Source organism: Vombatus ursinus, unplaced genomic scaffold (genome assembly GCF_900497805.2).
Source record: "Vombatus ursinus unplaced genomic scaffold, bare-nosed wombat genome assembly UNPS02000582.1, whole genome shotgun sequence".
Lineage (NCBI taxonomy): Eukaryota > Metazoa > Chordata > Mammalia > Diprotodontia > Vombatidae > Vombatus > Vombatus ursinus.
Window position 1 is genome coordinate 6,267,851 of NW_020940360.1, and position 26,754 is coordinate 6,294,604.

At 34.1% G+C, this 26,754-nt stretch overlaps 1 protein-coding gene across 9 annotated transcripts in view; it reads right to left on the bottom strand.

Moving 5' to 3' along the window:
• Positions 1 to 26,754, bottom strand: part of SNAP91 (synaptosome associated protein 91) — a 160,018-nt gene that overhangs the window by 61,670 nt on the left and 71,594 nt on the right. For all 9 annotated transcript variants that reach the window (XM_027856580.1, XM_027856632.1, XM_027856624.1 and 6 more), the window contains exons 9-11: positions 25,800 to 25,841; positions 14,407 to 14,477; positions 1,477 to 1,504 (exon numbers count right to left, since the gene is read on the bottom strand). In XM_027856580.1, coding sequence (XP_027712381.1) covers positions 1,477 to 1,504; positions 14,407 to 14,477; positions 25,800 to 25,841 — 141 coding nt within the window. The remainder of the gene's footprint in view (positions 1 to 1,476; positions 1,505 to 14,406; positions 14,478 to 25,799; positions 25,842 to 26,754) is intronic.

Consider the following 26,754-nt stretch of genomic DNA (forward strand, 5'->3'; position numbering starts at 1 on the left):
CCTACAAACTCTGTAACCAAGAAGTCAGAATTAAATAGATAGAATTACCAGTTACAGAACACTTAAATAAAGAAACAAAAGCAGTATATGGATTTCTGTTGTGCACAATGCTGCTCAAATGTTTTTTTCCCCCAAATAAGAATTAGTATATAGTTTAAATACTAATAGTATCTTCAGAGTGATAGAAAACTGCTAAGCTAAATATGGTTTGCATATAAAAATTAGGCTAGTTATGCTAAATTTCAGCTATGGGCATTAATACACCTAAATAAAACTCAGATACACTCTTTAACCATAGCAATATGCTTAATATAGGTGCACCAATATAAATCAAAAGTGACATGTCATTTTTGTTGCAAATCTTGTAACAAGGGTTTGGACAGTTATAAATGTAACATACAAAAGCAGGTAAGAGCAAATATAAACAGGTGACTTTTTAAAACTGCGTGTTGACAGTATAGTTCTTTTTTTTTTTTAAAAGTGAGGCAATTGGGGTTAAGTGACTTGCCCAAGGTCACACAGCTAGTATGTGTCAAGTATTGGGTCTGAGGCCAGATTTGAACTCAGGTCCTCCTGACTTCAGGGCCAGTGCTCTATCCACTGTGCCACCTAGCTGCCCTGACAGTATAATTCTTGGTGGGATACATGATAGCTGTGGTAGCCAAGCAAAATTTCTGGACATTACAAAAGCAAAGATAAATCCGACAAATTTCAATCTGATTTGACCAATACAAGAGCTAGATCACAACAAATAATGCTAAAACTACCCAATGAATACCCTTGAAACTTTGTCATCCTTTGCATATGATGTCAAGAAAACTTTATATCTTGCTATTTAGCAGTTTTACCTATTAACAGTATATACATATAGATAGAAAAGCTAAAAATATTCTAGGATAACAAAAGAATGACAATTAGATTATTTCTGGGTTAACAACCATTAACTACAGGGAAAAAAAAACACTTTAAAGTATATCAAAGTGTTAGGATCCTGGATCATGGGTTTAGAATTGGAAGAGACTTGTGGAGGACCTAGTCTAGTCCAATCCCCTTATATTCAAGATGAGGAAACTGAGGCCCAGGGATTTACATGAATTGGCCAAAGTCACACAAAGTAGTAAATGTCAGAGGCAGGATCTTTTATTATGTTGTCATTGTAAGCTTGATACATACTTATTGATATCCTGGGCTGCTTAAAAGTAACTGACATTAGTAAATTCTCTTGTATCTGATATCTTAATCCAGGCATTTAAGATGTCTGGCACAATCTCCAGGATTTGAGCAACATAAATCCATCAAAGATAAGATTAAATCATACAAAGTTCAGGATGTTTCAAAATTGTGACTAGAGTAAGAAACATATCTAAAGTTAATGATGTAAATTTAGAGAGAGAGCTTTTAAGATGAAAAAGTCAAGTAAGCAATGCTTTGCTATATTGTTATTATTTTTCTAATGCAGAAAACAGTAAGACTTACCTTACTCAGCGGAGAGGGAGCACCAGATCTGAAATTTAATTGAGAAAAGTTTTAAAAGGGAAGTATATTAATATGCACAAAAGCATTTCAAGTAACATCAAAAATGTCAAAGTTTAACTTGCATATGTGTAAACATATAGTGTCCATGAATAAAATGGCATTTCAAAGTCATCCATTTAGTTAGTCATACTAACTTTAGCATAAAAACAAAGTTCAGTAACAACATTTTCTAGGACTTCAAGATTTTCTATATTAAGTTATACTACCTTCTTTAAACTTTGTTATTTTATCAAATCATAAGAGTTTTAGAGCTAGAAGGGACTTTAAAGATCTGTTTTATAAATGAAGAGAGAAAATAAAGCAGAGAGTGGTGACTTGGACTTAGTACCAATTAGTTAATATCATAATTTGACCTAGAACCAAAGTTTACTGACCTGATATTATTGGTGATAATGACAATTTGAATTCACAGAAGAGATGTACGATTTACAAAGTGCTTTCCTTACAACAATCATGTTAAGGTTGCATGGATTTCTATAAAGCAATATCTCAATCTCATTACTATTTTAAATATTTCCAGAAATTCAATACCCTACTCACCACTTATGAAAATTCTACCACATTATAAAACTGACCATACTAAAACTGGAGAAGCTCCTACCCCAGATGTAGAAAAAATTTTTTAAAAAATAATATAAAAAGGAAAATAAAAGTGAACATTGTGATTCTGCAAAAACTTCATTTTTATATATTTTGAAAAAATAGATAAATAAACATTAAAGAAATTAACAAATGATAAAAAAATATAAAGAATAGGGTCTACTAATGTTTATTTACAAAGGTAGAACTAATGTGAATGCTTCCAACCAAACTTTTAGAGGAATCATGCCATAATTTGCACATCCTGACGACTGAAGTCTATTTCACTTGATGTATCTACAATAAAACTGCTCCAGGACAAAAGAAAACTCCCTCTGTCACCACATTTCCTATATTTTCTTATACAATAACCTCAAAGCTTGTTTCTGGTTTAATAAATGAAGATAAAGAGATAATAAGGCTGTTTAAGTAGCAGAAGACAACTAGCAATAGTACTTTTCTGGCCAAAAAAAATGCAGCAAAAACACTGAAAGCCTCAAACTTCCCACATTCTATAGAGCTGTTAAGAAGCAATAGCACCATAATATAGCTAGGGAAAGGTTGGAACTGTGAAGCGCTCAAATGATAACTGGAGTCTGGTGTCATATATACTCTCTTTAGGAAGAAAATGAAAAGAAATAGCCATTCCAAAAAAAAAGCAGTCTCTACTAGAATATGGTGTATGCCAGAGTTTAAAATTTGGGTCATGAATTGTTTTTAAAGAAAAGTAGATTGTTAAACTTCTATTACAGAATAATCTTCAACTTAAATCTACAAATATATAGAACATCTAAGAAAGAACATGGATAAAATGTTTTTCTTAAATTAAGTTTTTTTTTCCTTAGCATAACAATCACTACTAGAGTAAAGGCATACTGGTTAAATGATAAGTTTATAGGCTAACTAACCAACCAAAAAACATTCCTAGCATTCCACTTAAAGAAGCAGCTAGATAAATGTATATTTCTTAAAACAAAGGTATACTAGAAAGAAACCTATATATTTACCTGCTGGGGATCATCTCAAAAAAATATACTAGAGATAAAAGAACTCAAATTATGCTGCTCCTGGCATCTGCAAAACTCAAACATCAGGACAATATGTTAACATAACTTCTTTCATGCTTCTTTTTATATGGTGAAAGTGGAAGAGAAATTCAGATTAAATAAAAAATTTCAGAAAGTAAAGCCCTAAACCCTATGAGGAAAAAGTAGAAGCCATTACATCTTGAGTGTTAAGGGAAGGAATGACAGGGAATTTATTCATTTCTGGAAATAATTTACATGAAGGTATTCTTGAAAGGATCAGCTGAAGCTACTGGTTGGAATATTAGCTGACAAAGAAAAATTCAGATAATAAGTAAATACTTTAAAAAATTGCTTCCTAACTAGTACCTAAAAAAATAAACATACACACATCCTTATGTAAATACATACATATATTCTACTCTTAGTCTAGAATTTAATGTGAAAAAGTCAAACTCATTCAGTTCATACTTTAAATCTCAGTAAAAAAATCCATTTCTTACTAATCATCAATTTGTCAGTCTTACATATAGGCAACTCTAGCATGACAAGTGAATCAACCTTTGCCTTGGATTGAATGAACTCCTGAATCTATATTATAAATTACAGTTAGACAGCCATTTATGTGTGGGATATTAACCCACACATGTTATTTCCTAGAAAAAAGGAGTAAAGTGAGTGTGCTGGACTTCCTTAGTGAACAGGTAATGGCTAAAGAAGTGAGTGAAGTGTTTTGGAATACTGTTGCCAAGGGGTCTGTGTTTGTGATATGAAGTAGGTCATTCTACTTACTGAAGATGACTGAGATTGAACTTACATGATATGAATCTAATTGATTAACAGAGGTTCATTGAGGCCGGGAAGCCACAAATATCTATCCATTTTTCAATTTATTCAGCAAGTATTAAGAACTTAAGATATTTAAGATATTGGTCTAGGTCCTGAAAGGAGCTATACAGATGAATAAAAGAGTTTAAAATCCAGAAAAAAAGAATGCATGTATAAATCAATATTATACAGTTATCTATAAATTTTTATTTATATATAAAAAATTACCAAAGAAAGGAAAGTAGTATGGATATCTGGAGGACAGAGAAATCAAATGGAATGGAGGATACTCAGAGAATATCTGAAAAAGGATATATGTAAGCAAGATCTCAACAGCTAGAAATAAGAGGTAGAATAATAGGCTGAATCTAATAAGATGAAATTTAACATGGATAAATATTAAAGTCCTATAACTGGATTAAAAAGATAAAGTTCACAAAATATAACATGGGGTAGGTGATACAACTACAGTTTGATCTGGGGGCTTTAGTGGATTTTATGCTCATTATGAGTTAGAAAGAGACATGGCTGCCAAAAAACACCCCCAAAACAAAAACAAAACCCACATGCAACATCCACTCCACCCTACCAAACCCTAATGTAATTTTAAACTATGCTATGAGATGCAGAGTGTCTAGAATGAGTAAGATGCCATCCTGTACTTTCCTCGGTCAGGTTGTTCCTTAAGTATTGTTCTGTGTGCCACATTTTTTGGAAGGATATTGATAATCTAAAGGGTATTGATACCCAGAAAAAGGCAACGAGAAAAGCGATAAGACTTAAGACCATGCCTTACAACCTTCAGTTGCAAGAATTAGGGGTGTTTAGCGTATTAAAGAGAAGATGTGTGTGGCACAAAATAATACTACCTGCAGGGGTATCAAAGAAAGAAAAATTAGATTTGGTCTGCTTGGACCTAGAGGGAAGAACTAGCAGCAATGGGTAAAAGTTTCAGAGTTTTACAATGAATATGAAGAAAAACTAACATTCCTTCTTATTTGGACATATTATGGAGGGGAATTTTGGTCAGGTAGAGATTGAATTAAATGAGTTCTCAGGTCCCTTCCCACTCTATTAATTCTGATTAAGAAGGAAAAAATAAATATTTTGAACACAGACTCAATAGGTTTTGAGAAATGATTAGATATAGGAAGAGGGTATAGTCAAATATTAATCATAAGTTTCAGATCTGGATGACTGGGAAAATGGTGATATTATTAATAAAAATTGAGAAAAAGGCAGTGCAACAATTCAGAGGAAAAATGGCCAGATTTGAAGTAATAAAGCCTGGGTATAATAAGTAATAAAACACTTTGTTGTCTCCTGGCATACCTGTCGTGTTCAGATTGTGGATGTTGTGGCTATCCTAGATCTTAGGGTTGGCCTCCTTAACCCTGTGCTCCCTTGTGAAAGATTTTCTGACATGGAATCCCATAGCATTTCACTACTTTCCTGACCAGCTAACTCCTTTGTTCCTCCTACCTGAGCCAGGGTTTTGTGTATTGTATGTTTTTTGTATTTTTCAGTTTCATCTCCAGCCCTTTGACTATTTTTATTGTTTGCTTTTTGGCTGAAAGGTGAGAGGAACCTAATTTGACATCAGAGCAATCCCAATGGGATCTCTTTCGGGGAGAAAAAAGGATTTTCATTTGATTGAAGGAACATTTGGGGTTTTGATCTTTTTTTTTTCTTTTCACCATGGGTTTATTTTCTAGGCTTTGGAGTTCGTGCTATCCTGGATCCAAATCACGTTGGTTATGCAAACTGAATAAATGATTGTGCATTGGCCATGGGAGGTAGCAGGTGGGAATCCAGGACAAAGAAGGAGGAATAAAAAACCTTTCCTCAAAAACAGAAAAAAAGGGGCAGCTAGTTGGCGCAATGGATAGAGCACCAGCCCTGGAGTTAGGAGGACCTGAGTTCAAATCTGGTCTCAGACCAGACACTTGACACTTATTTGCTGTGTGACCCTGGGCAAGTCACTTAACCCCAATTGCCTCACCCCCCAAAACAACAACAAGAAAAAACCAGAAAAAAAATGCTTGTTCTGAGATTCACCACTGGTGTGACCTCAGACAAGTTACTTAACCCATCTTGGCTTAAGTTTTCTCATCTGTAAAATAATGGGATTTGAAGAGATGCTCTCTAAGATCCCTAGTAGTTCTAAATCTATCATTAGAAGGAGCTTGTTTATTTTTTATTTGGAATGATGGCATCTATTAAAAATGCACATTTTTATGGATCAATATTAAGTACATGTGATCGTGGGCAATAATTCAGTCTGTGATGATGTTCTGGATTTGGTATTTGTAGTATGGGAATTTATCAAATCAATAAGTGGTAGTGAACTTTTGATGTGTAATTTGTAAGCCAATAGATTGTCTTGTTAGGTATTCAACAGTTGCAAAATTTTACAACCTGAAATGATGTGTTTTATAATTTTTTACCATTTTACTGCATCATCTTCATTGATTACTAAGTCCAGCTTTGTTAAGAATAACCCTTTTATAAGCTCTGATTGAAATGACAAGGTTATAAATTGCCATCATAAAACTCCATATCCACAAAGAAATTCACATGATTCAGTCATTTGTCCAATGCTACTTTGTCAATATTATCGTTGGTTGAATTTATTTGGATGTTTCCCATTGAGGGCCTTTTCACTCCATCTTGACCTTAACCATTTCATAGATTCCATCCAGAGATAAATAACTTTTGGCAAGTTACATTACACAGTGTAATGGCATTGTACCTAATACAAGTGGCCTTTACCAGTCAGTCAGTCAAGAAGCATTTATTAAGTACTTACTAGATACCAGGTATTGTACTAAGTGCTGAGACACAAAAGAAATGCAAAAAAAAAAATTCCTACTGTCTTGGAGCTTGCTCACAGTCTAATGGGGGGAGGGGACAATTTACAAACAATTACATATAAATTAGATATATACAGTATAAATTGGAGATGATCAACAAAGGGAAGACATTGGCATTAAGGGGGAATGGGACATACATCTTGTAGAAAGTGGGATTTTAGCTGGGATTTGAAGAAAGCCAGGGAAACCAGGAAATAGAGATGATGATGGGGAGAATTCCAGGAATGTGGGACAGCCAATAAAAATGCCAGGAGTTGGGAGATGGAATATCTTGTATCAGCAGGGAGGCCAGGGACCTATCCTCTACATAAACAGAATATGTAGAGGGGATTAAGGTACAAGAAGAGTTGAAAAGTAGGAAGGGCTTTGACTACTAAACAGAAGATTTCATATTTGATAGTGGAAATGAGGGAGATACTAGAGTTTATTTAATATGGGCAGGGATGTTACATGGTCAGTGCTTTAGGAAAACTGATCTGACACCTGAGTGGAGGATGACTGGAGAGAGGAGAAACTTGAGCTAGAGAGACTATCAGGCTGCTGCACTCATCGAGGCATGAAGTGATGAGGGCCTGAACCAAGGTGGTGGCATGTCAGAGGACGGGGGGGGTGTATTAGAGATGTCATGAACATAGAATCCAAAAGATTTGGCCACTGATTTGAAATGGGGATGTCACTTAACCTTCTCGAGCCTCAGTTTTCTTATCTGTGAAATGAAGGGATTGGACTCAGTTGGTATCCAAGGTCTCTTCCAATTCTAGTTCTATAAATCTATAAATCCTTTGGATTTTAAACCACAATGAGCTTAAATTGATGAAAGATGTCATTTTATACAGCAATTATTCCTGTTGGCAATTTTTGTATTAGTGGCATGTTTTAATTGTTCTTGATAGCAATTATTGTATTGGTGGTATATTTTAAATACAGAAGTTTTCCATGTGAATATAAAATATTCTACTATTCTCACTATAATTGGGTTTATTATATGTAATTGTAGCACATGAATAAGTCATAAGTACAGAACTGGATTAAAAGGTTTTGTGATAGACAACAAAGGTAATACAAATATCATGGTGCAGCTTGTTCAATAATTACTGAATTGCAAATAAATTGCTTTTTCTGAGACTCTTTAGTCACATCTATTTGTTCTTTTGCCAATATACTGCATTCTTATGTATATATGTTTGGGTTTTTTTGGTGATACAAGCGTTGAACACTTTGTATAAAAAACCACAAATAGTAACTGGCCTATATTTGGATAAGTTGCTGGTGTTCTTATGTTATGGTGATAGGTATTGATGTCTTCCATTAAAAAATGTGGTGCCTTGCTAGTAATTTGTGTAGTACTGAGAAGTGTTTCAGCCAATAGTTAAGATCTTAACAAGCTCTGCAGCTTTCTTGTTTTGCAGAGAAGCTCTGTACTTCCGTTATCCCTCTTAACATAATTGTTCTGTCATTGATTATATAAATGGTGTCCAAACTTTTTAATTCTTGTCTGAGTATGCTTGCCTTTTCATTGTGTTGGATTTTCTGTGACCATATGGATGACCAGAAATTTTGTTCATACTGTCTTTGGCAGAAGATAGCATAGTACAGTGGAAAGAGCAATGGATTCAAAATAAAAAACAAAGCAGAACAAAACAAAACAAGTTTAAATCTAAACTTTGCCACTTATTGCCTATGTGACCTTGGTCAAATCCTTTAACCTCTCTGGGCCTAGTATAGCACCTAGGCCCTGTGAACACAAATACACAGAATGGGACAATCCTTACTCACAAGGAACTTATATTCTAATAGGGGACACAAGAGCATATATATGTATTTGTGTATGTTAATATATGAATATATATATATTTCATAGATATGAATGTATACATGCACATACACATTTGTGTATATTTATATATAATCTAGTCAAACTGACCTTTTCTTTTTTTCGTTCATAATACTCCATCTCTCAACTCCATGCTTTTGAAGTGGCCATCCTTCATGAATAGAATACACTCTTTCCTATTCTCCATCTTAGAGTTCCTCTCTTCCTCTAAGATTCTCCCTGAGCTCCAGTCATATCACCAACTGACTTTTGCATATCATTGGTTGGATTACCAGTAGCCACCCCAAACTCAATGTTCAAAACAGAATTCATCCTCTTCGCTCTTAAAATCCTCCCATCTTCTGAACTTCCCTATTACTATCAAGTACACCATGATCCTTCCAGATACTCAGACTTGCAACCTCTGCATTCCCTGACTCCTCACTCTCACTCCACTTATCCAATCTGTAGCCAAATTCTGGAATTTCTACCTTCACAACATCTCTTGTATATGTTCTCTTCTTTCCACTTACACAACCACTTCAGTTCAGGCCCTGATCACTTCTCTTGGATTAATGCAATAGCTTTCTCTCTACCTTTAGGTCTCTCTGCTTCCAGTCTCTCCCAATTCCAGTCCAACCTCCATTCAGCTGCTAGCATGATTTTTCTAAAGCATAAGTCTTATCATGTCACCTCCCAGCTCAAGGATTTCCAGAGGCTATTACCTCCAGTGTCAAATATGTAATCTTTTGGCAAAGCTTTTTACAACTTGGCCTCTTCCTACTTTTCCAGTCTTCTTAGACTTTACTCTCTATCTACTCTATATTCCCACAACATTGTCCTACTTGCAAGTTCCTTGAAAACAACATTCCATCTATGTCTTTGCACTGGCTGTCCCTATGCCTGGAATGCCCCTTACCTCTGCTTCTTGGCTTCCTTGACTTTCTTCAAAACTCATCTCAAACTACTGAAGAAGGCCTTTCCTAGTTCCCTGGTTGCTAATGCTATCTTCATTCATTCAAACTGCCTTCTATTGTTTACCTGTTGTATTTACCATTGAAATGTAAATTCTTTGAGGGAAGGAACTGGTTTTTTGTTGTTTTTCTTTTTGCCTTTATTCATATCTCCAGAGCTTAGCACAATATCTCACATATAGTAAAAAGTCTATAGATGCTTATTGACATGACTTTTTTGTATGGCAATAGCCACTACGTATATTGCTGTTGGCAGGGGCTCAAATGATTTGAAATTTTCTGTCAAATATTATGAGAAAATACATTCATTTGTGATAGTTATGGAAAATAATGTTTTTTTTTAATGTTACTCTGTTTTGGCATAATTGGTCTAGCTAGTTGGAATCATGCCATCAAATCCACAGGCATTTTGGAATTCTTGTCTAAGTATTCTCATCTCCTTTTTGAAATCATCTAAGACACTGGAACTGTTTTTTGTCATTTGTCTCATTATTAGGTTTAATTTCTAGACTTTGCATTAAGTGACAATTTCCAATGACCTCGGATTTTCCAACTTTCCCCCTTCTGTTTTTGGTAGCCCTATTTCATCTAAACTAAACTTAGAGATAGTTATTTTTATTATTGTCTCATATTGGTCAGTAATGCATTGTTGCGTGACTGGAAACAAAGAGTATTATTGATACAAAGCCCTTGCCCACAATTTCTAAGCTCAGTTTCTCAATTGTGGTATATAATGAAAATACTCATGTCTTCAATGTATTTCATGCATACTTGCTGTTTGCTTGCTTTGGTGGTCAGCACCATCTGCACCAAGGTATTTCTAAAAGGTAGGGTATTAGTATGATTTTTTTCCAATGTAGGTTGTCTTCTTGTAACAGAACATGAAGGAATACCTGTGTCAAGCTGATCATCATGGTTTCAAGTAGGGTCAGCCTATTTCTTTGATTATTAGAAGCAGATGAATTACAATGACAGGGATCCTAGCCCAATCAATTAGAATAATCAAAACCCAATTCATCAGCATTTCATGGCTCCTGGGGTCCTGCTAGGCTTTCACAATTTAGGGCACACAAAGTTCCTGATCTCTCTTTCTCTCTCTCTCTCTCTCTCCATATATGTATATATATATATATACACACACACACACACACACACATATATATATCCATACACACACACACACATAGATATATAGATATACACATACACACATATATACACACATGTATATATGTATATATGTACATGTATGTATTTATTTCCCTTAATTTGCCATATATGTAGCATTTCCCTAATTTGCCACTGCTTCCTCTTCATCATGATGTGGACTTTGGGCTGAACTAATTCAACAGAGGCTAGACCTTGTAAATTAAGATTTTTGTATTGGCTAAAAATATGGATTCTAAGTTGTTACTAGATGGTGCAAAGGTCTATTACAATGCTAAAATACTGTGAAGCTATGATTCTGTAAGATTGGGATGTTATTACATAAAAATAGACCATTTTATTCATTAAATGAGATAGAATACTTTACATTCTGCGAAGTAGAAAGCTCAAGTTTTCCCATCAAAAATGACACAAAATAATTTCAAGAATCCTGGGGCTTCTAAACTTTAAATAAGAATTAAAAACCCTTCATAAACAAATGAACATTTTTATAGTTTGTAATTTAAAGTATCAATATTTTCTGAAAAAATATTTTAAAATTAAGCGCTATCTTTATGCTTCAGAGATCTACTTCCATCCCATCCCCCTACACAAACTATGGCTTTTTTCTAGAACTCAATAATTTTTTTTTAACAAATTGTTGTTAGCCATACAATTCAATATAAATAAGTTGAGTTTTATACTCTTTGTTTTTTAAATTTCAAAAGCGTATAAGTAGAGCATGCTTTGTTCTTTATGTATAAACAAAATCCTAAACTGGTTTCATTTTCTGTATGTGATATTTTCCCTTGATAAAAGGAACAGCTTCATAAAGTTGCCCACCTTTGCCTTAGATAATAAATATTTTAAGACAATATTCAAATCACTAACCTTATGATAAATTTTGTTTCCCTGCCTACCTCTCCACACCACCCCAAAAGGAAGGTCTGGCATGTATCTTATTACTGAAAGAAAATAGAATGACTGCTTCAGATATCATCTTATAGCACTTGGGATAACTTAGTACAGATCCATGATAGTCTGTGAAGAGCATTAAGTAGGATAGGGATTTCCCCCCAATATATTAACATTAAGGAAAGTAATGTTATATGGCAAAAAATGTCCTAGAAAGGGAGTTAGAGTAAGTGGGGATAAGTGATATGAGATCCCTTCCAAATCTAAAACTCTAAACATACAGCTATAGAAATTTCAAATGCTTCAATTCTAATTGCCTGATAAATCTGATACTATTCTTGAACTAATATTGAGATAAAATTAAGTATCTACCTGATAATCCACATGGCATTTAATATATCCTAGGCCTTTACCCTTAAAAGAAAAGCTACAGAAAACCAATCTTGGGTTTTCCCCATCAATAGAACTTAAGTAAAAGTAACTCAAGATTTTAAAAAACATTAAAAAAAATAAAAGCACATAGAATGAAACCCCTTTTCGTCCACTGGGAGTTTTTCAAGAGATAAAATACAAAAGGATTTTGTACAATGTTATATAAGGATTCTCAGAAGAATACCAGAGAATAGGTTATGTAATCCTGGAGATAAACAGGTCATCAACATAAACTTGTAAGTTTCCTTCTAAGAACATATAAATCTCTTCTCAGACCTACAGATCAGACTATTTTATACTGATGATACAAAACAAAAAAAACCTATTTTCACAAAACTGTCCTTTGATAACTTCGCCAAACTTGTTTTTGTAAAATCTTACAAAAAATACACTGTAAAATCTTCGAGATTTTAGAACCAAAGACCAAGGCTGAGGGAATATGTTTCTAGGAGAAAGTTCTTTAAAATTTTGCCCAGTCTTAAGAAGGCACAAATAACAACCCATCATAAATCTATGCCATCTATGTTGAGAGACCAAAAAGCACCACTGAAAAAGATAATAAATAGAAACTTGACATTTAGATATTCTAAATATATTAAGTCCCACTTTATGAGTATTTTTGCATACACAGTAATAACTGAATGCAAAGTAAACACTCAATATAGTACTTACCCATCACTTATGTCCCCAGGTAAGCACAAATATAGAAAAATGAAAATAGTTAACTACTCAAGTCTGTTAATTTTAATTAGGGATAAGAAGATTAACATAAGGCCAAAAATACACTGGACTAATTCATAATTCAGGGGGAAAAGGATTTTTGATAGATATAAGGTGAGCTGAAATGGAAGGGGGGGAAGGCATCTACTCCATTCAAAGGGTGATTCTAAAACAAGATAATTATGTTTTGAACTTTTCTTATATAAGGTTATACAGCCTTTTGTACTGTAAAAAATGTCAGGCGCTAACTCCCATAGTAAATTATACTTTTTAATGATACAATCATAACATGTGGACATATTAAAAAATGTCAGGAAAAATGCACAATCTTTTTCTCAGGGTAAAATTCTGAGGTCTAGGAAACTGGATAGAAAAAGAAAATACATACTGTGATGGAGTACAGCCTCGCTAACATCTCTCAACAGGTCAAGGTCCATCAATTACCTGAAACTTATTGGACCGTGTCCATTGACCTTTCTGTTCTCAACCTAGTATGTTTGTTTAATTTATGGCTCTTATGATCACCAACAAATACTGATTATATAATTACTGTATGCAAAGTACGATATGGAACAAATAAAGAACAGTATAAGGCACAACAATCTTAGCTCTTCTGACACAAAAATATCTAAAAAAAGAAACAGAAAAATAAGTATTTTAAAGTAGGGAGAAGAATGACTTCACATAAGTGTTAGGACCTGAGCTAGATTTTGATAGGCAAAGAAGGTGAAACTTCCTTCAAACCAAGGAAATAGCAAAATTTAAGGCCTGCTAAGCACAAGGGTTTGACTGCTGTTAGAGGGCCCAGACTTTTCTAAGTAAGCAGCAGGAAATAAAACTAGAGATGTAGGGTGGGGTCAGGGCCTTGAATGTAGGCTAATAAGTTTGGACGAAAGGCCATAGAAATTTTTTGAGTAGGAGACTGGCCGGACATAAATGTAGTTTAGAAAGATAACATCATCAGCTTCACGAAGAACAGACTGAATGGAGCGGCCAGAGACAAGGAGAGAGTTTGGGAGTTTATTTTTATATCTACTATGGAACTAGCAGCCAATTAAAATGGTATTTCCAGAACCTAGTTGAGGTAACAAATTGTTTTTGTGTTTATTTGTCTTCCCCAATATTCAGTTAGCGCCCAAGGCAGGAGGGATGGGGAGGGGAGACAGTTGCTTAAGAATCCCTACATAGGAAAAGTGAATAAAAGAAAATAAACTATTCAGCAGAAAATAGTATCAACAAAAGCTTTTGGGTGATTAACTCAGAATTGCATTAGAAACTACACTGCCAACACAGACACTCACATTTTGCAAGTCAATTAAAAATTAGTTAACATAAAAAATCATTAAGATTCATATTGAGCCAATCTGATTGCTACCAAAACCAAAATTCTATTATTTCAGTGAAAAAAATTTGAAAAATCTCCTAATAATAAGAATTGGAGAAGAAAAGATGTCATTTATAAGGGACACTATAACTTTGTTAAAAATCACTTTCTTTTAAAGCTAGTAAAGATCCCCCCACAACACATACACACACACACTTTAGAATATACAACTAAAGCATACTTGTTTCCAGTTTTCTTTCCTTCTAATGTATTTAGATGCTGTTCAAGTGTCTCCATAAGACTGCTCGGAGCCTATAATGAAAAAGTAAAAGTGAATGTCTATATTCTTTTCCCTTAACTTGCCAAAGTTAAAAACCCTGGAACTAGACTATAACCATGTCCTAGAAATCCCTAGTTGGGTTCTACTGAACATGTAAGATTCTCTCAGATAAGGTTCTTTTGATATTGTAATAATTAAACCCCACTATACAGGATCCAAGATCCACATTATACCTAATTTGACCCTATAGTAAATAGTGTTATTGTGAGGTTTGTTGTTGTTCAGTCATTTTCACTCCTGTCCAACTCTTTGTCACTCCATTTGGCTTTTTTTTTTCCTTTGGCAGAGATACTGGAGTGGTTTGTCATTTCCTTCTCCAGCTCATTTCACAGATAAGGAAACTGAGACAACCAGAGTTAAGTGACTTGCCTAGGCTCACACAGCTAGTAAGTTTTGGGGCCAAATTTGAACTCGGGAAGATGAGTCTTCCTGGTTCCAGGTCCAGCACTCTATATACTGTGTCACTTAGCTGTCCTTTGTGAGGTTCCAGCATATCAAAGCACACAAGGCAAATACTTATACTTGGAAAAATTTATCAGCTAAAGTTCAGCACATCCATTCCCATTCTAAGAACATAAGAATAGTTAAGTGAATCCAAGATAGAAACATATTCCCAAAGCAAATTTTAAAAACTATGGTAAAATCTTACTGCTCTACACCTGAATGAAAACACTAAGGATAGGGGAAAAAGAGGAAAAGAAGAAATCATGGTAAATAAGCACAAATCTTTTAAATGGTTAATAAGCACTAAAATGGTCTTTTGTTGAGATGTAATTTAATTTAAACAACAAAATAACTTTGTTCTATGTAACTAACAATACCAAAAGATAATTCAAAATATTTCAAATTTATTTGAGACATTATCCTTTTTTTTTTATGCAATTGGGGTTAAGTGATTTGCCCAGGGTCACACAGCTAGTAAGTGTCAAGTGTTTTGGTCTGAGGCCGAATTTGAATTCAGGTCCTCCTGACGTCAGGGCCCGTGCTCTATCCACCTAGCTGCCTTTTTTTTTTTTTAGAAAGTCTCAAAGATTACCTTAAAAATATTCTAGGCAATAGAAATGTGCAGATTTTTGCTGCATTTGAAATAATAGGTTCATATAAATATTCCAACCAATTTATCTTAAAACTTTAGAAATTTTAACATTATCTTCATCATACTAACACTCAGATCCAAAAATTTCACAGACATTTACAGGACTGTTAAATTACCTGTTCATAACTGCAACTGAAATTGTATGTAAACTAATCAGGATTTCTTTAGATATGAAAATTATTTTTAAATGGGCTTCAAAGAAGCAGCCATTCTTTTTATCACATTAACTGTAATAATAGAAAAAAATATGGTAAGAAAATCCCACACTAAATAATTATACAAGATACACTCAATTAATTTTAGGTCAAGAATATAAAAATACATTATTTTCATAGTTGTAGAAGTTCATGCTTATATAGTAGCTAAAATTTATATGGCACTTATTATGTGTCAGGCATTGTGGTAAGTGTTTTACAATGACCTTATTTGATCATATAACACCAGAAATAGGAAAAGTTTCAAACAATAAGTTCAATAAAATTATAGCTAAATCTCTAAATGTCATTAATAGAGAAGAGAATGCTTTGGAGTACAACTCCAACCTATTCAGGATATCCATTTCCTCAAAGAATAGGTCTCCTGGCAATGGAGAGGCAGAATTCTGGGGTGACTCACTTTGATAATTCTTCTAATTTGCAATTTATTATAAATTTGAAATTGTATATTTTTATTCCAAAAGCAACTTACACTACTAGTTAATAATAAAAGCTAATATTTACACGTCACTTCAAGGCGTTAGGTTCAAAGTTTGTGAAGCGTTTCACATCTTATTTGATCCTTACAACTCTGTGAGGTAGGTGCTATTATTATCTCCATTTTACAGATGTGAAAAATGAGTCTGAGAGGCTAATGATTTTCTGAGGATCATACGCCTCGTAAAGGAAATGTGACAAATTTTGTCAAACCTAGTTAAGTGAAGAAGTCATAAACTCATTGGTGTAGTATATATTTTTTGACCCATATAACATAAGATCCTTGAAGGCAAGACCTGTTTTTCATTTTTGCCTTATCCCCAGCATCTTATACACATGTGGTTAATATTTATTGAACTGAATAAAGTTTGTTCAGTTGACCAGTTTGATTTTAATCACATCAACTACTTAAAAACAAATTTTAGGACTTATTTTTTAAAATGAGAAACTTTTCTCCAAATATCAGGGTTTCTTATAGTTACTATTTGCTCTAACAATCCTGATATTACATTACAATTTCAGACATATTTTCAAGAGAATCAATGTACATGTACACATATACCCATATGTATACACATATACATATACACACATACATACATACACACACACATATTGCTCTTCACTTATCACAGAATCAACTCTTTCAGCAAAACTAAAATTTGGGTTTTAACTATTAAGATAAATGTTAAATGACTATTTTCTAATTTAAAAAATTAAACAGTAGTGTAATGAAGTAGAAAGTGGGTAGAAAGCATATAATTTACACTTGAATAAAAGGTTGACTTTACTTTTTTGTGCTTAAAATGTCAAAATGCTTCTTTTATTTTGGGGGCAATGAAATTAATTTCAAAGCTTATTCTTTAAAATAGGCTGAAAATCAGATTAAGTCATTTTTATTGTCTTATTTCAACTTTACTCTGCATCACAAATTCTTAGGTAAAAGAATTAATTATATATCAGATTTCACAATATGTAGAAATAGCTAAAAGACAAAAATATGTTAGTACATCAATAAATTTGTTGTTGTTCCATTGTTTTCAACCGACTTTTTGTCTAGACTTTTTGTGTATGACTTTGTGTGACCCCATTAGGGGTTTTCTTGGCATAATGAAATGGCTTGCCGTTTCCTTCTCCAGCTCATTCTACAGATGAGGAACTGAGGAAAAAAGGGTTAAATGACTTGCCCAGGGTCACACAGCTAGTAAGTGTCTGAGGCTGGATCTGAACTCAGGAAGATTAGACTTCCTGATTCCAAGCCCAGTGCTCTACCTACTGTGCCACCTAGCTGCCCACATTAATAAATATCAGGAAATAATATGGACCAATTTAGATACTAAATATAAAATTCACTGATTTCTCTCTTCTAATATTACTTAAATTTCTAATTTTTAAAAAAAGGCTAGATGAAAAATATTATTGGAATTCAAAGAGATTTCATTTTAACAGAGGAGACATTTACATATATAAGTGTATACCAAATAAACATAAGATAAATGTACAAAGCAATGGGATTCGAGGAGGGCACTTGCAGCTCTATTTTGAAGGAAACAAGGGATTTCAAGAAGCAGAGGTGAACAAAGCATGCATTTCTGACATGGATGGCAGCCAATACAGACCTATAAAGAATAGTAAGAGAGTCAATTTTTCTAGACCATAAAATATGGTAAAGGGAACCATATATGGCAGTATAATAGGGCTGAGAGAAAGGTAAGAACCAGGTAAAAGTCAGAGAGGAGTTTATATTTTGTCTCTGATGTAACTAGTCAAAACTGGAATTTACTGAGTGACATGATCAGTTTTCACTCTAGAAAAAGTGCTTTAATGACTTTGAGAAAGATGGTTTGGTACAAGGCAGAACTTGAGGCAGTGAGGTTAGTGAATGAATGAATGTTACATGCCAAGTATTGTGCTAAGCACTAAGGATACAATAAAAATTAAGAGGCCACTACAAGAGGTGATGAGGGCTTGAAATGGGGTGGTGGACACCGGAGTAGAGAGAAAAGAAGAGATGTTCAAGACGCTGTGGAAGGATAATGACAAGATTTAGCAATTAAGTGCATATATAAGATGAGGCAAAGAGAGGACTCAAGAATAATGCTGAAGTTGAGAACCTGGGTGACTGGATGGTGGGAAACCTGGCTGAAATATGGAGGTTCAGAAGAGGTGTGAGTTTGTGGGGAAAGATGATGAGCTCTGTTTTAGAAAGGCTGAGTTTGAAATGCCTACAGAACACCCAGTTTGAAATGTCCAATAGAGACCTGATAATTATGACTGGAGGTCAGAAAGAAGAGGATCAAGTTAAAAACAACCTTTTTACTACTATATTTGGCTTCTTAGGGTATATAATTACTAGGAGAATTTCTATCTGATCATAATGTTAATATGACTGATACAAAAGTAAACCAAGTCAACATTTTTAAAGAAACATAGAATGGAAAAGTACCTCAAAAGTTAACTATTTCAGCCCCTGCATTCTAACAACTCTACTTGGGAACCAAGTAGAAATAAGTTCATCCCTTTCAGTGGAAAAAGAGAAATTACTTTGATTTTTTTTTTTTCTTAAAAAAAATTTTCCCCCAACAATTATGTCTCAAATCTCTGGTAAGAAGTACTTCAAAATGTCTCTATCATTGTTAAAGGAAACAAGCAAATATATATAGTATGCAAGAATACTCAATATATCCTGAGTTACTCAAGTAAAAATAGTGCCAATCTAGTAGACAATAATTGAATTAGAACACAAATCCAAAGAACAAAAGGATAGCTTTTGAGAAATAGAAGATAATAGTAATATTATATCAGAGTCACAAATTCACCAGTGTCAGTCTTTAAAAGAACTTTTATTACTAGTGGTTTTCACATCAGTCAGAAAAGTCTAAGAAGTTTTTCATAAGTAGAGATCATAAATTTAAAATGTATATCCAAAAAGCAAATTAGTACCTTCCCAATAATCCTTTTGGTGGAAAATAGAACTGATTATAAGAAGAACTATGATAAATAAGGAATGCAAGAGGAATTGACTTACAGATTATTCAGATTAATCTGAAAATTTAAAATTTTTTCCTTTGTCAGTTCTTTAAAAAAAGCAAACAATATTAAGTGTTTAAAAGAAAAGTAGCAGTTCTGATATCAATGTAATCTTCAGTCTTCATCTTCTCTCACTTAAAACCTATATGTCTCTTTGAAAAGGTTAGTAAGAAATATCAAATATATAGCTACATTTACAGGTAGCTATAATGAAAGTTTAATGAGATAAAAGGGCTTCAGACAACCAGTTTGCTTTCTCATGATTCTCTTATGTTTTCTTGGTAAAGAAAGAAAAATGTACGCATAGAATCCCTACCACCTCTTTTCCATTCCTGGGGTCATCAGGAGCATTCATTTTTCTCAGGTTTCAAAAAAAAAATGTATTTCACTTCCAAATCAAGGGAAATCCCTACTGACCTCATGTTCCCCTTTTTCCAATAAGTCTTTCCCTCCCCCCGCCACTTTCTAGACAAAGATCAGACAAAGATAGAAAAATTGTCACAAAAGATAATTACTTGGATACAGGTCATCTATACCACAGATTCAGAGGTCAACCAGATTCTACTCTAAACTTCTAAATCAGGCTTAGAGGCCTGATTTAGGAGCCTCCAATCAAAAGGTATAAAGATTTCTGCCCAGTCCTAGGACATTTGTGAGTTCTAGCTGACCCAAGGGTTTCAAATATTCCTGAGGGCTACCTCAGAATCCAGTTTAGTTCACTTCCTTCAAAATTAATCCAGTTGTTACAGTGAATCCAGAATTCTAACTCAAGAGAATTCAACTAGCCTCCTTAGGTTCTCCAAACCAGGGCTGGATAGGGGCACACACCAAAGTACATTCAGTTCATTTTAGACTACAGCATTAGGAACTGTAACCTTTTAAAAAATGAGATATGAATAAATCTTAAACTTTAAAATTTTAAAATCAGGCAATAATTATTTATTGAATGTCTTGCAAACAAAGCACTATAGCAAACAACTGACTTGTGTTTTAAAGATACCTTTAAGGATACCTTCCTTATATATTTAAAATTAAATGGGGCTCAGGGGGGTTATGAAGTATGATTCATGATTTAACTTTTTAAATTTAAGATACATTTGGGTATGTAACTATAAGAAGCAACAGCAAGAACAGAAAATAAAGTGTAACTTTGGTTGTAATCTGTTTGTAGCAAAAAATCTTTTTATAAAAGTCACAGCATACTATTTAAGTTCTTTCTGGTTGCTCTTCCCCATATGTATAAAAACACATTACATGAATGTGAGAATAGAGATAAACCATGCATATATAAAATTTTTTATGTGCTTGGAAAAAAGGTGTTACTCAACATTTAATATTAGAATGTGTCTATGATCTCATCAATCTGGATGTTCCCCCTACTGATTTCACCTCTGCAACATCTCTCCAATATGTCCCCTTCTCTCCTCTGACACTGGCATCACGCTGGTGCAGGTTCTTATCATCTCATGCTTTGATTACTGCAATAGCCTGCTGGTGGGTCTGCTTGCCTCAAGTCTCTGCCCCTTCTAATCCATCCTCCATTCAGCTACTGAAGTGAATTTCCTAAAGCGCAAGTCCAATCATGTTACCTCCCTTCTCCTTCCCACTCGATAAACTCACTATCACCTTCAACATCAAATACAAAATTCTCTGTATGGCATTCAAAGCCCTTCATACTTTCCAGTTTTCTTAAACCTTACGCCATGACCCATACTCCTCAATCCAGTGGCACTGGCCTCTTGGCTACTCCACAAAACAAATCACTGTCTCTTGGCTCTGGCCATTTTCTCTGGCTCACTCCCATGCCTGGAATGTTGTTCCTCCTCATCTCTACCTACCAGCTTCCTTTAAATTCCAACTAAAATTCTATCTTTTACAGGAAGCCTTTTCCAAACATTAATTGTAGTGCCTTCCCTCTCTTAATTATTTACTCATTATACTGTACATAGCTTATTTGTACACATTTGTTTGTTGTCTCCCTCATTAGACTGTGAGCTTCTTGAGGACAGGGACTGTCATTTGCTTCTATTTTGGGTCCCCAGCTCATCTTAGTGCCTGGCACATAGACACTTAAAAATGTTTACTTATTTGAGACTGCCCCTCCTGCACAAATACCCATGTTCTCCTTTAAGTTTGCCATAGGGGTTCACCCAATATTGCTTTCTCCTAACTTTACCAAGTTACCAGTGGATCCCTTAGTCTGTCCACTTGTCATCCCTCACTGTAGCTGAATGACCAGTCCATATTCTTTTCTTTTTCTATTAATTTATTTTAATTTATCAACAATCACTTCCATAAGCTTTTGAGTTTTAAATTTTTCTACCCCTCCTTTCCCCACCTCCCGCCCCAAGATGGTGGGCAATCTGATATATGCTATACATATACATTCCTATTAAACATATTTTCACATTAGTGATGTCGTAAGGAAGAATTAGAACCAATAGGAGGAACCACAAGAAAAATAAAATAAAACAAAACAGAAGAAAAAATAGCAAATAGTATGCTTTGATCTGCATTCAGACTCCAAAGTTCTTTCTCTGGATGTGGATAACAATTTTCATCATGAGACCTTTGGAGATATCTTAGATGCTTGCATTGCTGAGAAGGGCTAAGTCTATCAACATTAGTCATAGCACAACATGGCTGTTACTGTGTACAATGTTTTCTTGGTTCTGCTCACTTCATTCAGCATCAGTCCATACAAGTCTTTCCAGGTTTTTCTGAAGTCTGCCTGCTCATCATTTCTTATAGCACAATAGTATTCCATTACATTCATATACCACACAACTTGTTCAGCCATTCTCCAATTGATGGGCATTCCCTCAATTTCCATTTCTTTGCTACCACAAAAAGAGCTGCTATAAATATTTTTGTACATGTGGATCCTTTTCCCATTTTTATGATCTCTTTGGGATACAGCCCTAGAATCGCTATTGCTGGGTCCATCTTCTTTTCTTATGATACTTTTTTTCCTCTTCTTTGAAATTCTTCCGTGGTTATATATTACAGCCTATTCACATCCACAAGGTATTTCTCCACTGTTCTTTGTGTCATATTCATTTTAATATCTTTACAGACTATTATAATCTGTGACTCCTAGCTGGAAAACATTGGTAAAATATTTATACTTAAAAGATCTACTGTGGTTTCTGGGAGAAGCTTAGGATCATTGGTCATTAAAGCAGTTTTACAATTTCCTGAAAGCCAACCAGTTCGCTCTTCTTCTATGTGTGTGTGTGTGTGTGTGTGTGTGTGTGTATGTGTGTGTGTGTATTTACACATATAAATGTGTGTATGTATATGCTTATTCATCAGATCTATATATTGTCTATTACACCCTGGGCATTAGGCATTCTTCATTCACACGGAGTTTCTTGTGTGGATAATCCAGCCAAGCTCTCAAGTGGTCATAACTCTCTTTCAGGAGGAGATTCTTCTTTTTTCTGGGGCTTGGTACATCTGGCCCAAAGTTATTCACAAATAGGAGCATCTGAAAGACCTCATTATGCACAATGAATACTTCTTGAACTTGGATCTCTATCACAATAGTAAATACCTTTGGCAAGAACACATCTCTCTGTTTTACACTTTACCTGATGCTTATGACCAAAGGATCACTGAATAAGACTTTTTCTGTTCATCTTTGAAGAAATCTTAAATGATTTTGGTGTATGCATGAGACATCATATTCAAAGTGTGCCCTTAACATGGTACTTTGTTCTACTAAGTTAATATTTATTTTCATAACTAACATGAAAAATGAAATGTAAATTAAAATTGGTATTAGTGCTACTGGACAATGAAACCCAAACAAGTCAATATATCTTTTTGTAATAAAACCATAAATGAATCTCAATTTCTAAAAACAAGGATCCTAAAATAAAGAGTAGATTTTAGGCTATTTCCCAATTTTAAAATTATACTATACCCAAATGAACTCAGATCAACATTTACTTTTGCTTAAAGATCTCTAGATAAAATTGCCCCTTCAATATATCAAGCACTCCATTATTATTTTATAGCCATACTTATTAGCTAACTGCTATTAAAGACTATTCAATATTTATAAGAACTGCTCTATTAAAATCACTACGTTCTATGTTGGGATTGTTTTGTAAATAAATACAACTTGAGAAAATGTGTCTAAAATTTAATTAAAGCATATTTGATAATCTCCAGTGAAGTTCTATCCAGTGCCTCCCTCCTCCTGGAGGTGACTCTAGGTTCTCAAACCTAGTTGCTGGTTTTGCCAGCAGAACATAAACTGTGGCAGGTCCTTCCAAACTGTAAACAAGTATAGGTCTAATAATGAATTGTACCAGGGTTGTGCTGAGGCCAGCTCAAACTGGCTCTTGAGACACAACTGTTAAATATTTAGGGTAAGTGTTTTACACAATGGAAATCAGTAAAAGCTACCAATCAGGCCTCGATACATTGTTCTGTAGAAATCTGTTTTTCAAATTTCAAAAACAAATTTGTTCTGTGAAGTTTGGATTCAGTCAAAGAGTCACACTTGAGGACCTAGAGGGCCAAATGTGGCCTTGAGGCCGCAGGTTCCCCACCACTGGTGTAGACTTAACAAAGTGATGGAGAAAAAAAGCTAATAATGAAGATTAAATTTATATTTAATTTCTATACAAAACTGACAAAACTTAGTTTTTAGCCACATTTTCAATTATATGATCATCTTATTTAGTTACAAGCTTCAAAAATCTTCCTTTAGCATAAAATATTTCATATTAAATATAACTACTATTAACTGGGAGCAAATATAAAAATCTGTAAGATGTGAATTATTTTAGATAACAATGCAATAACATTTTTAATTTTAGATCTAATTCTCAGGATGGAAAGTGCTATCCACATCCAGAGAAAGAACTATGGAGTTTGAATGAAGATCAAAAAATACTATTTTCTCTTTTTTTTCCTTTGTTTCTTTTTTCTTGTGGTTTTTCCCTTTGGTTCTAATTCATCTTTACAAAATGACTAATATGGAAATATGTTTAATGTGATTGCACATTTATAGCTTATATCAGATGGCATGCAGTCTTGGGGAAGGGGGAGAGAAAAAAGGGGGAGAAAATTTAGAACTCAAAATCTTATAGAAGTGAATGTTGAAAACTAAAAACAAACAAACAAATAAATAATTAAAAATTTTAGGTCTAATTTCTGAAACTTAATGTTTAATTTAACTCTTAAGACCTCATTTTTTCCAAGCTGTTCTACCTTGAATTTTAAAATATTGCTTAAGGATATCATTTAAAATAAAGCAGAGGACTAACATGTCAGACGAAAATATTCCATTTTTATAACATAAAATTACATGTTAAAATAGTATGTTATATACCAATGCATACTATGTAATATTATAAAAATGTAAAATTCGACCAATTTCCATCTGCTACAATGTCTTCTTGGTTCAAAATAGAAATTTTCTGTCAAAAGCATTACCATAAGATGAAAAAATTTCTATTAGATGATTTTTATAAGTGCTACTTAAGACTTCTGTTTAATTCCAGTATGAGCAAAAATGTTGGATTTAACCAGAAGAGATGAGACATTAATTAAACATAAAAGACTTAAAATTTCAGCAGTTCTGCATTTGATAAAATGTCATGTTTGAGATACATCTTCTGAAAAAATTATTATCAATTAAATTAAATTAATTAAATATTAGTATTAATGAATTCAATTCTCCTAAGAAAGTTGTAATTCTGTACTCCAGACACACAAATGGAAAAAAAGTACTTCCTTCTATCTGAATCCCATCTATCTGCACATAAAAAAATCAGGTAGCACCCAGGAAAATCTTTCAGTTGTCAACACAGTTATACCTCAGGCCATGCAGTGGCTGTGAAAAACATTACATACACTGAAATTCCTAGTGGTATGGGGAAAGCAGGAAGCAATATGGTAGACTTGTGACAGCAATGTTTTTCCTAGGTTTGGCCCTCTTAATCATAGTCTGTCTGTTAAAATGAAAAGTGTGAGGTGTAGAAGCACAAGCAGGGAAAATGTTCTTATTTTTACATATATGTCATATGGAGAGGCGTTACTGCTAACAAGAACATTTTATATAAGCATTCCTACATAATAGTTCTGTTTGGTTCAAGTTTTGGCAACCAAAACTGACATATAAATCAATAAGCAAATTTAGTGGTCATCTATGGAAGGAAAAAGAAAGCATGTGACAGGTCATCCTTAAATAATCCCTACAAATATAATCACATGGGCAGTAAAAATAAAGTGAGTTTGAATCATCTCCAAAAGAGCGGAGTAGAAAAAGTATTTGTTATTCACAAGATCAGTCTCTGTCAGAGTGGTGCACCCTGTCTTTAAATGTGCCCTGGAAAATACATGTATAATTGACAAGTCATGAAATTTCTCTTTAATAGCCTAGTTACTAGTGGCATGTACCAATCTGGCCTCAGAATAAAGCCATCTATATTTTATCTTTTCCCCTAGGGATTGCTTACCTGTGTAAGATCCGGAATATCACCTTTATCAATACCAACTTGCTGTGAATAAAAAATAAGTAATTTAGTGAGAAGTTATTATCCATTCTTTCATAATTTAAATTGCAGCCATAAACAACAAAAAAACCTATATAGTATATGTTCATTTCACTTGGATCACATTCATTTTCTTGCAAATAATAACATAAAAATGATTGTTTCTTTCTTTCTTTCTTTTTTTAGGCAATTGGGGTTAAGTGACTTGCCCAGGGTCACACAGCTAGTAAGTGTCAAGTGTTTGGTCTGAGGCCAGATTTGAACTCAGGTCCTCCTGACTTCAGGGCCAGTGCTTTATCCACTGCGCCACCTAGCTGCCCCTAAAATGATTGTTTTTATATCTGGGTATACATACTTGTCATCAGAAAGACCCAGGTTCTAAGTCCTACCTCTGATGCTTGTTTGCTCTCTGATTCAGGACAAATCACTTGACCTAGGATGATAGATCACAAGAATATAGGCCTAGAGTTGGAAGCGGATCTTAGAGACCCACTAGTCCAGCCCTCTCATTTTATTGATGAAGAAACTGAGGGCCAGAAAGGTTAAGTGTTTTATCCAGGGTCACACAGCTAGCGTAAAAGAGGAGTTTTGAACACAGGTCTTTCTGACTCCAAGCCTAGCGCAGGTAATAATATGCAGATAATAATAGTACCTCTCTCACAGTACTGCTGTGAGACACATATAAAATGTTTGTGAAGCCCTTTCTGATGACAAGTCCAATACTATATCCATTATGGCTATTAGGACACACAGCAGTTATTTTAATTGACTTGATTGGTATAGGAAGTCATATTGAAGAGAATTCTTCTTCTAATGAAAATCAACAGTACCTTCTCAGCAATTAAGAGACCTTAGAGTGGTCTGGGGCTACTACTGAGAGGTTAAGTGACTTGTCTGGGATCACATGGCCACTACATGT